The following is a 16,749-nucleotide window of genomic DNA, read 5'->3' on the forward strand; positions in this document are numbered from 1 at the left end:
AACAAAACACAGTCTATAAGCAGAGATTAAGAAATATCAACTACTCAGCAAATCATAATCAGTGGGGACCCCAATAACTAATAGGAATAAAAATGGATTGAATTTTTCTTAAAGATAGGTTAGTGGTAAGTTTATCCTGTAATTCTACATGAAAGACCTTATATGAGAAGTTGGAAGTAGTCATAGATACAAAGACATTCTGTAAAGATATATATTTATATATTTATTTATTTTGGTGGTACTGCTGTTCCTGGAAACCCTTCTACCTCCGGGCTACACTCCCAGACCTATTTTTTATACTTTTATTTGGAAACAGGGTCTCTTAAGCCAACGAAGCTGGCTTCGAACCTGCGCGATCCTCCCGTCTCGGCCTCCCAAGCACGGGGATTACAAGCATGAGCCACCACTCCCGGCTGTAAAGGTATTTATTATACTGTTATACATTGTGGCAAAAGGCTCAAATGTTCAAAATAGGAAAAAGATTAAAGAAGGAAATAAATGTTTACTCAGAGATTGTTATATAATCATTAGACCTATGTTTCCAAGTAAGTTTAATTATAGGGCTAAATTATCATTTTATAGCTAAATAAGAATATATAGTGCAAAATATTTATTATCCATAAGATATGTATGTGTTTGTGTGTGTTCAAACTAATACATACATGAACACACTCAAAAAGCAAAAATATCACATTAAATATAACTATGCCTGGATTGTAGAATTATGGGTTTAATTCTAATTTTTTTTATATTTATTAAGTATTCTTTAATGAATGTGTTGCTTTATACATCAAGAAGTGGAAAAGTTGTTATCTAAAAGATTTCAGCAAGCTGGATGTGATGGAGCCTGTATCCCAGTCCTTGGGAGGCCGAGATGGGAGGATCACAGGTATCAAGCACTTAGCGAGACCCTCAGTAACTCAGTGGGACGCTGTTTCAAAATAAAAACTAAAATAGACTGGGGATAACTCAGAGATTGAATGCCCCTAGGTTCAATATCCAGTACCAAAAACATTTTTTCAACAAAAGTAGAAAGTATATGCAAGCGCAGAAATCTAAATGTAAAAAAAAGTTCAAAGTAATTATTAAACTAAACCTTTCAAGCCAGGCGTGGTGGCACATGCTTGTTATCCCAGTACTTGGGGAGGATGAGACAAGAGGATCGCAGGTTTGCAGACAACCTCAGCTACTTAGTGAGGTGCTCCACAACTCAGTGAGACCCTGTTTCAAAATAAATAATAAAAAACTAGGCCTGGGGGTATATCTCGGAAGTAGAATGCCCCTGGGTTCAATCCTCATAACACACACACACACACACACACACAGAAAAAGTAATTAAAAAGTAATTAAAAGGGCCTCTGTAAAGTTTTTGACACTTTACATTTTTAAAGATGAAGACTAGCCGGGCGTGGTGGCGCACGCTTGTAATCCCCGCGCTTGGGAGGCGGAGACAGGAGGATCGCGCAGGTTCGAAGCCAGCCACGTGCGCTGGCTTAGGAGACCCTGTTTCCAAATAAGAAATGTAAAAATAGGTCTGGGAGTGTAGCCCGCAGGTAGAAGGGCTTCCAGGAACTTCAGTACCACCAAAAAAAAAAAAAAAAAAAAGATGAAGACTAATCCTCCTCACCTGAAAATGATAGACTTAATGATTTCTTCCTATTTTATTTTTAGTTGAAAAATAATTTTATGTTTATGGAATTCAATGTACCATTTTATGTATTCATTGAGGAATTATTAAACCATGCTCCCCAATATATCCATCACCTGATACAGTTATCATTTCCTTATGATCAGAACATTTAGAATCTACTCTTGTAGCAATCAGTGACTTAACTTCTTTTTTTTTTTTATGGTACTGGGGTTCCTGGAAGCCCTTCCACCTCCGGGCTACACTCCCAGGCCTATTTTATTTATACTTTTTTATTTGGAAACAGGGTCTCTTAAGCCAGTGTGGCTGGCTTTGAACCTGCGCGGTCCTCCTATCTCCACCTCCCAAGCGCGGGGATTACAAGCGTGCCCATCACGCCCGGCACCAGTGACTTAACCTCTACCAAGCAGGGAAGCAAAAGCCAGAGCATGCAACTGTAGAGATCAGACCACAAAGTAAGTCGCCGTGGCTTTCTCCTTGGATGCTGTCTCTTGGATCCCTTGCTACAAAACCAACTCCCCTGGCCTGAGAAGCCCAAGAAAGGCCTACATGAGAGAGCAGAGAGCTTCCCCCAGAAGCCAGGATGCACTGGGAACCTCCCATCGTGAGCTGCGTGAGAGGGCCGCCTTGGAAGTGAATGGATCTTCTACCCTCAGTCAAGCCTTCAGATGACCGCAGCCCCGTCTACTAGCTTGGCTGCAACTTCTTGAGAGACCCTGAGCCAGCAAACCCAATGCAACCGCTCCTGGAGTCCAGATCCTCGGGAACTGTGAGGGAAGAAATGCTCGCTGTGACATGCTGTTAATGTTTAGGATAACTCATTACATGAAAACTGACCCCTAGACAATGCATTATGCCTTATGTCGGATTCAGTAGCTAAAGAAATAAAGAAATTCTGCAGTATGGTTTTCCCTAATATGGGAGTTCATTTAATATTTTAGATGATACAGTTTCTGAGGCAAAAGTCTGTATATTTCAGAGATATCTTTGCATAATACATGACTCTAAGCTTTTGTCATAGAATATTTTTCCTTTTTTAGGTGGTCCAAATATTTCATTACCATTTATACATTAGTTCAAATTAAACTCTAGGTAATGTATTATAATTATTAATGGAATAGAACCCATCACATTCACCTTTGTATACGTTGTTGTATTTCATATTGTGCCTTGTTATAGAATGTGTTCAATAAATTCAGTTGAATAAAGAAATGAGTATATTAGTAAATGAATGAATTATGTAAAATATTTTAATAAAATACATATATACGCATATATATGCCTCCTTTTACATACATCTGATCTAGTAGGTAAATAAATAAAAAAATTCTCTTCTCTGGTTTCCCTAATATAGTATATTTTATTATCGCATGTATTTTGAAATATACTCAACTAGGCAATAATCATTATGGAATATGGTTTAGAGCTGTTCAGCATGGTTTCAGGAACTGAAGGGAAAGGAATTCTATTGCAAGGCAGCTGAAGAAGTGGAAGAGAGAGGAGTGTTTATAACTCTAAGGTTCAGTTGTGTACCTGGGAATGAAAAAAGAACTAGAATACAATTAGAGAAGACCAAACCTCAGCCAGGCGTGGTGGTGCACACTTGTAATCCCAGTTCTTGGGAGGCTGAGATAGGAGGATCACAGTTTGTAGACAAGCCTCAGCTACTTAGTGAGGCCCTCTGCAACTCAGTGAGACCCTGCTTCAAAACAAAGAATAAAAGCAGGACGTGGTGGGGCACACCTATAATCCCAGCATTCAGGAGGCTGAGACAGGAGGATTGCAGTTCGCAGACAGCCTCAGCTACTTAGTGAGGCCCTCTGTCACTCAGTGAGACCCTGCTTCAGAACAAAGAATAAGACGGGCGCGGTGGCCCACGCTTATAATCCCCGCACTTGGGAGGCGGAGACAGGAGGATCGCACAGGTTCGAAGCCAGCTTCACTGGCTTAAGAGACCCTGTTTCCAAATAAAAATATAAAATAGGTCTGGGAGTATAGCCCAGAGGTAGAAGGGTTTCCAGGAACCCCAGTACCACCAAAAAAAATAAAAAATAAAAAATAAAAGCAGGGCATAGTAGCGCATGCTTGTAATCACAGCATTCAGGAGGCTGAGACGGGAGGATTGCAGTTCATGGACAGCCTCAGCTACTTAGTGAGGCTCTTTGCAACTTAGTGAGACCCTGTTTCAAAAAAATAAAAAGACTACAAAATAGGACTGGGGAGTGTAGCTCAGAGGTACAATGGCCCTGGGTTTTATCTCTATTATGGAAGGAAGGAAGGAAGGAAGGAAGGAAGGAAGGAAGGAAGGTAGGTAGGTTGGGCTGGGGGTATAGCTCGAAGGTAAAATGCCTCTGGGTTCAATTCCTAGTACTGAAAAATAAAAAGACCTCAATGGTATCCATTGTTCCTCTAAATTAATGATATAGAACACTTACTGGCTTGAACCACCTGAAATTCTCAATCTTTGACCTATACAACCAGCAATTTAATATAGTTCTACCGAATACTATTTATGACTTATCAGGCACTACTTTAAGAGCTTTGTATATATCAAATAATTTAACATCCAATGTTTATTATAATATTATGAAGATATGTTCTCATTTTATAGATGAGGAAAGTAAGCTATGAAGAGGCTAGGAAATTTGCTAAGGTCTTTAGTAGAAGAAATAGGTAGAATTTGAACCTTTGACTCCAGAACCCACACTCTGATTATAATCTACATCCTCTCTTTAAACTATACTCTTTTAATCTGGAGTTCATTATGTTCCCTCATTTGTCAAATAGTAACAATAATATAGTCACTCCTCGGTATCCACGGGAAATTGGTTCCAAAACCAAGCATATAGCAGAATCAGGAGGGTCACGTTCCGCATATAACATGGCATCGTATTTTCACAGGACCTACCCATATTTTCCTGTATACTTTATATCATTTATTTATTGTTTGTAATACCTAATACTATTTGAATATTATGTAAATAATAGTTATATTGTGTTACTGAGGAGATAAAATGACAAGGGGAAAAAAAAGTCTGTGCTTTGTCTAGTACCAACATAATCTTTTTTCAAATTTTTTTCATCAGTGATTGGTTGAACCCACAGGTGCCTAGCCCACAGATAAGAAGGGTCAACTGGACTGATTTCATTGGACAGTTGTGAGATTTACATGAATAATATATGTAAAGGCTGACACTTTGCACCTAAGAAGTCTGTGATATATAGTAGCTATGTAATAATTAAACTAGCATTATGTTCCCACTCACCATTGTATCTTTAACTTCCACTAATTCTTATTGGCCGCAGCTACTTCATTCTTAAAAACAGCAGATAAGTCCCTAGCATTTCCTGAAGCATCTTTTCCACATCTTTTTGCACTGAATCTGTTTCCCAGTCCTTGGCTGGGGTTACTTTTTCCACAATCCTTCTTGGTCTTGGTGACATCACGTGATCACAAATCTGTGCACTCAGTTATCTCTGCTCTTGTGACATCAAAATTTGAAATCTGGCTGGGCATGGTGGTGTCAGGAGGATCACATTTTGCGGACAGCCTCAGCTACTTAGTGAGGCCTTCTGCGACTTAAGTGAGATCTTGTTTCAAAATAAAGAATTAAAAAATAGGATACCAGTGGGACTCCAGATAATGGAGGGGAAATATCAGCAAAGTTTGAATGGAAAGATAGGAGGGGAGGAAGGCTGATCTTGATTAATGAGGGTCTACATCTGAATATGTGTAAAATTATGAATATGACATGGTTAACCTGGACAACCATTGGTGGGAGGGGGGAAGGGAAAATGGGGGAGGGGGGGAGAGGGCACCAAATATAGTTTCTGTTTGTTTGTTTGTTTGTTTGTTTGTTTGTTTGTTTGTTTTTGGTGGTACTGGGATTCCTGGAAGCCCTTCTACCTCCAGGCTACACTCCCAGACCTATTTTTTACATTTTTTTTATTTGGAAACAGGGTCTCCTAAGACAGCTCCCACGGCTGGCTTCAAACTTGCACGATCCTCTCCCACGGCTGGCTTCAAACTTGCACGATCCTCCTGTCTCTGCCTCCCAAGTACGGGGATTACAAGCGTGTGCCACCACGCCCGGCACCAAGTATAGTTTAAATGTATACCATTTATGTTCAATAAAAAATTTGTTTATAAAAGATTTATGTTGACTCTTGGTGTTTTTCAAAGATATTTGACTTGTGTGTGTATGTTACTGGAAATTGAATTCAATGTAAATTAATAGAATAGGACATTTTATCCCTGAGCTACACCCCTGGGCCTATAAAAAAAAAAAAAAAAAGGAGTGGAGGTGTAGCTCGGAGGTAGAATGCCCCTGGGTTCCATCCCCAGTACAGAAAGAAAGAAAGAAAGAAAGAAAGAAAGAAAGAAAGAAAGAAAGAGAGAAATTTGAAATCTGCCTATTATTATAATTGCTTATTTTCTTACCTCTTGCATAAATTCATTAGAGGTTTGGTCTTACTATATTTGCATTTTTTATTATTCCCTGAGGTATCTAGCACCATGTCTTGAAGGCATTAGGTAGCCAACAAATTATTTTGGGGATTTAATTTGCTAATGTATATTAGTATATTGAAATCACTAGAATGAGAAAAAAACAATACTTAAAAATCAAGCAAAAAACATTATCATGAGAACTGAATTTTTTCTTTATATTTCTCCAATCAAAATAACATATTTCTTCAGTAAGTACTAAAATATTACCATCTCTTTTATTATGCAAAACAATCTGGAAACACTAAAAATAGGTTCAAAGCATTAGCATATGTCATTTGAAGCAGGATTATCAGGGAAAAGACTAATCATCACTTAAAGTCCATCTAGGTATAAATGTATTAGAACCATTGGTACCAGTATCAGCATCCCATAAATGGGAAAGAGTAAAGGCCAAGCAGTTGTGAAAGTACCTTATTGTGAAGATAAATCATTCAGTTCCCTGGTATCATTGTCAGTAGTGGGAGGAACCGCTCTCGAAGTCGCCCTTGGGTCTCTTTCTTTATCTGTGGAAGCCCAGCTGCCAGATGCCAGCTAGATCCCAGCCCATTTCCTCTAGCGAGGCTTTTGAAAGCCCTTTGATTTCACGTTTCTGATGCTGCTCTTGAGAATCACAAACGTATGGGAGAAGAATAAGGGTGGGTTGTCTGCAAGTTTCAATAGGCTGGATAGGCAAGGAGATATTTAGATTAGACTTGCCAGTGTTCTCGAGCAACACTGGGAACAGCTGAAAAGTTACTTTGTTGTTATTTTTTAATATTAGACATGAGTTTCATTACTTATGAAAAAGAAGACGCTGATTCCAGCAAGGATGCTATGTTGACACTTTCTGGGATCATTTAGCCTTCCAAGAGAAACTGGCATTTTTCAATCAGTTTGGATCCCTAGGGAAAAAAGCAAGTAAGCACAATGAGAGAGAGAGAGAGAGAGAGAGAGAGAGAGAGAGAGAGAGAGAGAGAGAGAGAATGAATCTAAACAGCAACGAAACGATCGCCAAATAGAAAAATCACAGCTTATGTGTTGTACAGACTGTACCCTTTTCTCAAGGTATAAGTTGTTCCCACAGGCCTGGTCCCTTAGCTTAAAGACCTGGATAATTGTAAATCCTCTCTCACTTTTAGAACCCCAGCTAGAAATATAAAAAAAAAAAATGCTTCCTTCTCACAAAAATGTTGGCGTCTTTTGCTGTAGGATAAAAGCAGATCATCTGCATCAATTTCGCACAGAATTGTAAACTAGCCTCGGCTGATCCCCGTCACTACATAGTAAGCTAGAGGGACCCAAGAGCAATGCGGTCATTAGCACTGAATCGAGGTATCTCTACCTGCTACACGTGCGTGCAACTCTGTGCTCACTCCAGCAGATTTCCTCCATCTTTACCTGTATAGTGTTTATGTAAATAAAATCATTCATGGAAACCAGACAGGTAGAGAAAAGTGAAATCCGTAGGTAAAGTGGGAATAGGATCCTAGAAAGTCACTGCTAAGAAATGTGCGCACACGTGCACGCGCACACACACACACACACACACACACACACACACACACCTGGAGAACGCCTGCCTGGCACTCCTAGGAGCCCCCAGGATTCTGTGGAAAATGCTTACAAGTCTGTTCATTTAGTTCCTGCTCTCAGCCTCACAGCACCACACTAAATCATTCACACATTAGAATCTACATCGGCCTATTTTTTTTAAAAAAGCCTCTGGAGATATTCTTGCTTTTTTGGTAACTCATGACTTTTTAAATCAATTTTCATGAGAGATTTCCTTGTAACCTTAACCCAAGGCCCTCTCATTTAGTCTTGTCCATTTTTTTCTGAACCTAACAATTGTGTCGGAGGTCATTTTTTTTCCCCACATCAGTCCTTCCTGATCTCAAATGAGTATTATCCTGTAGTTCCTTGATAAATTTTTGTTACAATAACAGATGCTGTAAAAATGTTTCTAGCTAAGACAAGGGAGGGTGAAGGCCTCAAGTTGAAACATTTTAATAGTGAGGATGGCCCTGAATGAAATAAGAACAGGGATGATAACTCCACAGCTAGACATAAGGCTCACACAAGACTTGTCACATAAAACACAGACTCAGACAGGAGGATGTGGAGACAGAAGTGGAAAGATTCCTTACCCCAGTCCAGACTTTCTACTCAGATTTCCTGTGATGCGGGGCCTGCTGGGGGACTGTTAACACGTCACCTACCCTACGAATTGCCAGGCTGTCCCTCCATATCCCTCATTACATGGTTTTTAACCTTTTTCCACTCTGCGAACTCTCTGGACATAACAATTTGCTGATATCCTTTTAAAATATGTTTCTTATCTCTTTTGAAATCACAAGGCAATAACAGTAAAAAAAAAACGTATAAAAAGAGAATGAAAACTAACAGTGCTTTTAAAAAGCTAAAAAGGCACCATCAATGTAAGAGATGCTGGGTTTCTGTAAGGGAAAAATAAAGCAATTGAGAAAAAAATCAAAGTGGAAAAATAGGACCTCAGAATAGCACCATGAAAAGATGTATCAGCAGTAAAAGATCAGTCATTGATTTCTAAAAGGCTTTTGTTCTTGTCTGGTGCCAAATCCAGCTTTTCAAATTCCCAATGGATATTTGAAGTCACCAATAAAAATGATAAATTTCAATTTTTATCATTTAAAATTCCTAATGACACACCAATAAACATAATATGTAAATATATGGATAAGGGCTGGATATATGCTCCCATGGTTGAGTACTTGCCTAGCACATGTGATGTCCTAGATTCAATATATGTGTGTGTGTGCATGTGTGTGTGTGTGTGTGTGTGTGTGTGAGTGTATACACATAAATATGCTTTGCTAATAAGTTTCTACTAAAACTAATGGAATGTTCACTTTGGAGTATTATATGCAACAGTATTATGAATGTATTAACATATGTATATTTTATCATATTAGTATGGATACAAGTGTGTTGACATATATGTAGGCATATATTAACATATATCATACAATAGGTGTCTTATCTATGTATATATTAACATATATTAACATATATATATGTGTGTGTGTGTGTGTGTGTGTGTGTGTGTGTGGACAAAATAATCTTTAAAAATACAGAGTCCAAAAATGTTTTTCTCTGAAAAAATACATACATTCATTCATATGTACAGACACAACTTGAAAACGTAGCCCAGCAAAAATTAAAAGAATTCAAGAAATAATAATATAGGATAATTAAGTAGTCCAAGTTACTCAAATTGATTGAAAAGAAATCCCATGTGGACAATCAGGTATAAAAAGCAACTTAAACATAAAACCAGAGGACTTGTCAAAATGTAGCAGTAAGATGACAGAAACTATTATAGAAGCTATGCCAGTAAGAGCATAAAATATTTTGGCAGAGTAATAACTGGAGGTGTTTTGTGCTTTATTCATCAGTATAGAAAAAAAGGAAATTAAAAGCTCTCAAAAATTAAGGATATGAGCCAGGCATGGTGGCGCAAGCTTGTAATCCCTGCGCTTGGGAGGCTGAGACAGGAGGATCGCGTAGGTTCGAAGCCAGCCTCAGCTACTTAGTGAGGCTCTCAGCAACTTAGTGAGACCCTGTTTCCAAATAAAGTATAAAATAGGTCTGGGAGTGTAGCCCGGAGGTAGAACAGCTCCTGGGTTCCACCCCCAATACCACAAAAATAAATAAATAAATAAATATAAAAAAGAAATTAAAAATAAAAAATGTAAAAGAATGAAGGATATGCTAAGAAATACTTAGTTTGCTTACTTGAAAATATGCAAAATTAAATAGATTTAACATGATTACACAAAACTAAGTAGATAAGCAATGATTTTCTGTGTGGTGGTGCACTCTTATAATCCCAGTATTTGAGAGGCTGAGACAGGAGGATCTCGGTTCGCGGACAGCCTCAGCTACTACTTAATGAGGCCTTTTGCAACTCAGTGGGACTCTGTTTCTAAATAAATAAATAAATAAATAAATAAATAAATAAATAAGGCTGAGGGTGTACCTCGGAGATAGAATGCACCTGGGCCCTGTCCCCAGTACCACAAAAAAAAAAAAAAAAAAAAAAAGATTTCATTTACTCTTGACATCTGTAATGTTCTCTTTTGAGAGATACAGAATAAGTTACTGGCCTGCATATTAACCCATTCATGGTCCTGTTACAAGTAATACTCTAAGTAAACCTTCTACCGAATAAACTAATAGTTTCAGGTTTTCATATCAATCAATTAACAAGGCACATACATGTTATAGTTACAAACAGGATTTATAAATGTGGACATTGTAGACATAAAGGTATAGCATTAAAAGAGATAGGAATGATTACACAAAAATTGAGACATGTTAAGTATTGGAGGACTAGCAGATGCTGAGTAAAGTTGAGGGACCAAGAAAAAGAATATAACCAATAAAAAACTAACAGCTAGCCGGGCATGGTGGTGCACACTTGTAGTTCCAGTACTTGGGAGGCTGAGACAGGAGGGTTGTGGTTTGCAGCCAGCCTCAGCTACTTAGTGCGGCCCTCCGCAACTTAGTGAGACCCTGTCTCAAAATAAAGAATAAAAAATAGGGCTAAAGGTGTAGCTCAGAAATATTCAATCCCCAGTAACATACACACACACACACACACACACACACACACACACACACGAAACTAACAACTAAAAAACATGAGAGTCTGAAGATCTGCAGATAGAAGGATTGAAGTGAATATAAATGCACTCTATTCTTTAAATGGGGTAATATTTTTAAGAAATACTCAACAGAGAAAGATCATCACAAGAAAACTAAAAGTGAAGACCTAAAATTGGTTGTCTCTTGAAAGTAGGGAATGTACCCTGCTCCTCTATTGGAGTGTGTGTGTGTGTGTGTGTGTGTGTGTGTGTGTGTGTGTGGTACTGAGGATGAAACCCAGGGGCACTCTACCTCTGAGTTATAACCCCCAGTCCTATTCTTTTTTCTTTATTTTGAAACAGGGTCTCACTGAGTTCCAAAGGGCCTCACTAAGAAGTAGCTGAGGCTGTACTCAAACCACCATCCTTCTGTCTCAGCCTCTCAAATGCTGGGATTACAAGCATGTGCCACCACACCCGGCCTCTATTGGAAATTTTACCATGGTCATGGATTGCTTATGTACCTTTAAAATTATGTAATATATCAAAAGAAAATGATTGTAGTAACAATTATGTAGTATATCAAAAGAAAATGATTATAGTAACTCAGATAGACCTGATCAGCATAAACTGAGATTATCACTTGCTTAATCTGATCCTTTTTTCCCTCAGAAATGTATTCGACAATTCCAGTAGCTTTGATAGCAGGCCTTTCAAGTTGTGAAGACATGTTGTAAGCATAGACTATTAAATCCAACAGGTTTTCTCACATGAATTTGTGTTAAACCACATCTAATGGCAAAACTTTGCCCTTTTTTTCTTGTTAATTTTCATGTAGTATTTTCAAATCATTGCTTCAACCTGTCCAGATTTCTCCTAATTCATGTTAATTTTGTTCTGATCTCATATTCTGTTTGCAGATAAATATCTTATGCTGTAATTATTCCTCACAAAGAGAATTTTCTGTGAGTAGGCTAGAGAATTTCTGTGAATAGAATTTTCTTCTGAAACCTGCTAATGACTGTGCTTCACATTTTTTTTCATGGAATGTAGAATGTGCCTTGTTTGGATGGTCCAAGTGAACCCTGGTGTATTGACAGACATGCTGAACAGGCTAGACGCTTAGACTATTTCACCCTGTGTTGAAAATGTACGCTGTTTCCTGTTTTATTCCTCTTTTAAGTTTCTTTCTTACTCTTGCCAACATTCTGGTGTTGACTTTGGTTCTCCTTAGAACGCTCTATCGTTGTGGGCTTGCTTCTTAAAATATGTCTTCTATCTTGTCTAAAAATGCTTTCACCTCCAAAGCCATACATAGACAGGCAGGTTGCAAGTCTGCCCACACTTTCTTCTTCAACAGGCAGAACAGGTTCACATAATTGACTTTGACTATTATTATCTCAGAAAGGAAAACAAAGGAACTGCCTTGTAAGTCCCTGGAGCGGTTGGTCTTTTACAGCCCTGGGAGCAGCTCCACCCTGCCAACCAGTATAGATGGTAGACTACACTTCTCTCTGGCAGTGTGGCTCTACTGAGCCTCCTGGGAAGCTCCTAGGTATTATCTCTTTCACTCCATGCAATCCTGGACTCCTTCCACAGACACAGAAACTGGGAACAAATTTTTAATGACAAAATTCCAAAATGTGTGTATCATCTATTTCAACCTTTTTTGGTTACCAACTGTTTCATTGTTTCTATTGCCATCCTTGGTTTCCACTTCTCACCAAGAGTTAGACATATGGGAATCCTGGAAGGGAAGTGGGGAATAGGTGGTGATTAGGAACCAACTTAGGAAGAGCTTCCTAAAGTGCAGTCCCAGCAGCAGCAACAGCAGCAGCAGCCGCCTCACTAGGAATGTGTTAGAACTAAACCACGCCTGTAATCCCAGCACTGGGGAGGCTGAGACAGGAGGATCGCGGTTCGCAGACAGCCTCGGCTACTTAGTGAAGCCCTTTGCAACTCAGTGAGACCCTTTTACAATCTAAAGAATAAAAAATGGTGCTGGGGGGTATAGCTCAGAGGTAGAATTCCCCTGGATTCAATCCCCAGTACCACAAGAAAAAAAATATACATCAACAGGTCCCAGCCCAGACCCACTGAATCAGAAACTCTGTGACTGGAGTGCATTCATTTTGTTTGAACAAGCCTTTTGGGTGATTTTGACGCACATCCAAACTTGGAAAATCATTGCCTTTGAATAGTTGCACAAAAGTGAACTTGGCTAAACTTTAGAGATTGTACATAGTTATATATGATAAGCATTTTGTCTAAAATTTTAATTTCAACTAACAAATTTTAATTCACATGATATATTCTTCAGAAAATCTCCATTTTCTCCTTAAATTGGGTGAGAAATCCTAAAAGAAATGAGGGAAGGAGATAGAAAAAAACAGTATTTTAGATTTTTAATCATTAAAGTTGAAAATCGATGTTATAAAAAAGTATAAGAAAAGCCGCACAGGAATCTTCCTGTAGTGCTATGGATGAAATAGTTTGAGCAAATATAATTCAATTTAAGATAAGGTTGCTTTAAAACCGCTACTCTGGGAATCTGCAGGAGCAGCCCCTTCAGAAGTATTTATCTAAAGAGATGAGGATATTAGGTGAGGACATGTTTTCTGAATGCTTTACAAAATTTAAAGAGGATCTAAAGTAAATAAGCAGGCTCTAGTATAGAAAATATATTTGTTTTGTTTTGTACGACTCCAGAGGACAGCAAACATTTTCAATGAAGAGCCACATTGTAAACATTTGGGGCTTTGCAGTTCATATATTATCTAACCTACCTATTCTACTGTTATTGCCAGAAATCAGCCAAAGACATACTGTAAATGAATGGGAGGGTCTATGTCTTCATCTGCTGCTATAACAAAATTCCTATTACTGAATAATATATAAAGACAAAAGGTTTATTTGACTCACAGTTATGAAGGCTGAAAGTCCAAGATCATGCAGCACCATGTTTGGCCTCAGGTAAGGGCCTCATGGCAGTTGGCATCATAATGATGGGGGTATTACGAAAGAAATCACATGGCAGGACAGGAAGCCAGAGAGAATCAAGGCCCAGACCTAATCTTGGAAAAAACCAGGGTGCCCTGGTGCCCTGAGAACTACATTAATCCCTTTTGAGGGCACTATTCTTTCTTTGTTTTGCTTTGTTTCTAGCACAGGAGAATTCTATCACTGAGCTATACTTTGCCTTATTTTACTTTTTATTTCAAAACAGGGTCTCACTAAGTTGCTGAGGCTGGCTGTAAATCTGATATCCTCCTGTTTCAGCCTCCAAAGTCCTGGGATTACAGATGTGTGCTACCACACCCCGCTCTGACGACAGAATCTTTAATGACCTAACCACCTGACACTAGGCCCTACTTTTTAAAGGTTCTATCACCTCAGCACTGTAGCACCAGGGACCAGATTCCCAGCACATGAACCTTCAGGGGACACCCTCAAGCCATATAGAAACCATAATCTATTTGCCCAAAAAGATTTTGGCACAAACAGGAAGTAGGACTGATTTAGCCTCAGGGCTGCAGTTTGCCTACCCTTGACTAGACTATATAAATGGTTTGACTAAGAATTTTTTGGCTTTCAAGGGGTTAGGCCGGTGCCAGGGACAGCAAGGCTGGGACGGAGCCTGCCTTGAGGCTAGGCCGGTGCTGGGGCCACCGAGGTCGGGATCAGAGTCAGCTGAGGGGTTTGGCCGGTGTGGGGGCCAGCGAGACCAGAATCGGGGCCTCCCATGAGACAAGGCCACTGCCTGAGCCAGCGAGGTCTGGATCAGTCCACCGGGTAGCCAGGCCACTACTGGGGCCGTCAAGAGTGGGATCTGTACTTGCAACGCGGCATGCACAGAGAAATATCGCAGAAAATAAAAACCAGATGCTTCCCCTAATCAGCAATAATTAGGAGGCAAGGGGCAACAGGAAGAGGTCGAGTTATAGAAAGGGCCCTATAGTGAAGCAATTATGGTGACCAATCAGAGGGTATGGAATAGGGGAGGATGGAGCCTCTTTAAAAAGCAAGGGGTACATAAACATATATATATCAAAGTTAATCACCAAACAAGCATGGGATGGAGGGAGGGGGAGGGAATGGGATGGGGGCTGGATGAGTGCTAATTGGATGATGTGTGCTTGTATATCCTCTCAAGTCTTGTATTCCAATGTGATATATGATTACAATGCACCAATAAAAATAAATTAAAAAAAATTTTTTGGCTTTATGATGGTACAAAAGCAATACACATTTGACAGAAACCTCTTTGGACTTTGAATTCTGATCTTTTCCTAGGCTAGCAACATGGGACATGCAATACTATACTCCTGAGATGCTGGGCAGAGGCAGTTGGCCGTAGCTCCCAGTCCCACAAAGCAGGAGGGTAAACATCCACGCTACACAGGGTCCTGTGTTGCTACACTGTGATGTTTTGTAGGTTAGGTGTATAAAATGCATTTTGAATTTATAATATTTTCAACATATAATGTGTTTACCAGGCCCTAACCTGCATGGTAAGTTAAGGAGCATCTGTAGATATATGACCTTCAACATACACACATGTGAACTTTAGCTGAAAAGGAGAAAAAAGCTGCTAAAGGTAATTAAGGCAATAATGGAAATTATTACCATTGAAATTATTATCCAGGAGCTAAACTTACCCCCGGTCCTAACCAGCCCCAGCACGTCTGTCCAAAGCACAAAGATGTTGTTTTCTTTTTTAACTGCACGATTACATTCTTCTACTCGAACTCAAACACCTGCTGTATCTGAATTTCTGCTCCTGGAGTCAGGTTTCTGGAGGAGCAGATCATCCCAGCACCTGCACTGACCCCCTGGGTGAGTTTACATGAGTTTGCCGTGTAAACATCCTACCCTGGTATTCTCAGCCATTGGAGTTGCACGACTTAGTCATCTTATGAAAAATAATGTACTCGTTAACTATGCACAATTAAGCTAATTACAGAAAATAATCTCCTCATAGTTCGTGTGGTATAGACGCATAGCCAGGCACTCTTTGCCCTGTCCTCGTTTTTTCTTCTCTTTGCTCGTCAACCCCATTCTCATCAACTCCTGACCAACAAAAATATAAAACCCTTTCAACTGATTCCCTAGTTAGGCTGTTAAACCAAAGTTGGTGAATCTGATCATGCTCCCCAAATTTCCCAGACAGGTCTTTAAACTGTTACATTTTTACATTTTTCTATATACTTTTCAACAACATTTTCCCACAATTAGATCAACTCAACCTTCTTCCTCCTACCCCCACACTAAACACCCCTGCCCATTTGGTGTCACGGCTGTTGTATTCATCTCTATTCATGTTTCTTCAAATACATGTCAGTATTTAATACCCTAAGTGCAAATAAAGACCACAACTCCAAACCATTTAGCCTGTGATTTTCTCTGAATCTGCTCAAGTTGGCAATAGGAAAAGGGTTCTTCTTGCAATAATGTTCCTCTAGTTTTTTTGTTTGTTGGTTGGTTGGTTTGGTTTGGTTTGGTTTTATTTTTTCTTCCTTAAGCCCAAAGAGTGTTAGGAAAATAAACAAGGATACCTCTTCTTGAAAACACATTTCGCTTTTCTCTGTATGGCAGCACTTCTTCACCAGGTGAATAAAATCCACAGCTATTGACTGGAACTGCATCTCTGTTGCATATGGCTTCTCCTTCACGAGGTTGCTGAGGAGCCTAAATCAGAAATGAGAAGCAAAAGTGCAAGTACTCCCTGAGTTCAGCAAAGTCGGCCTGCGAGCTGCCTTGATTATTCATATTACAGAAACTAACCATATTGGGTACTTTGGAGAAAATCAAATGGCAGTCCTTGTACAATGGGATTGGCCTATTTCTAAACACCTGTTTTGAACTTCTAGGTCTGATATAGGGGACTAAATACTGCAAGGAGCCAAAGCTGGTATGAGATATGGACAAAGTTTTCCTCTAGTTCATGCAAAATCTGAGCTTCTCTTTTTTCTTAACATCATAAAACG

At 39.2% G+C, this 16,749-nt stretch overlaps 1 protein-coding gene across 1 annotated transcript in view; it reads right to left on the minus strand.

Moving 5' to 3' along the window:
- Positions 1-6,994: 6,994 nt before the first annotated feature.
- LOC308264606 (alpha-fetoprotein-like) overlaps positions 6,995-16,749 on the minus strand; it is a gene marked incomplete at both ends in the record, with an annotated part of 42,151 nt that continues 32,396 nt past the window's right edge. The window contains 2 exon segments of the mRNA XM_080697958.1: positions 6,995-7,039; positions 16,318-16,450. Coding sequence (XP_080554084.1) covers positions 6,995-7,039; positions 16,318-16,450 — 178 coding nt within the window.

The sequence above is a fragment of the Muscardinus avellanarius genome, assembly GCF_963383645.1.
Source record: "Muscardinus avellanarius genome assembly, chromosome: 6".
NCBI lineage: Eukaryota > Metazoa > Chordata > Mammalia > Rodentia > Gliridae > Muscardinus > Muscardinus avellanarius.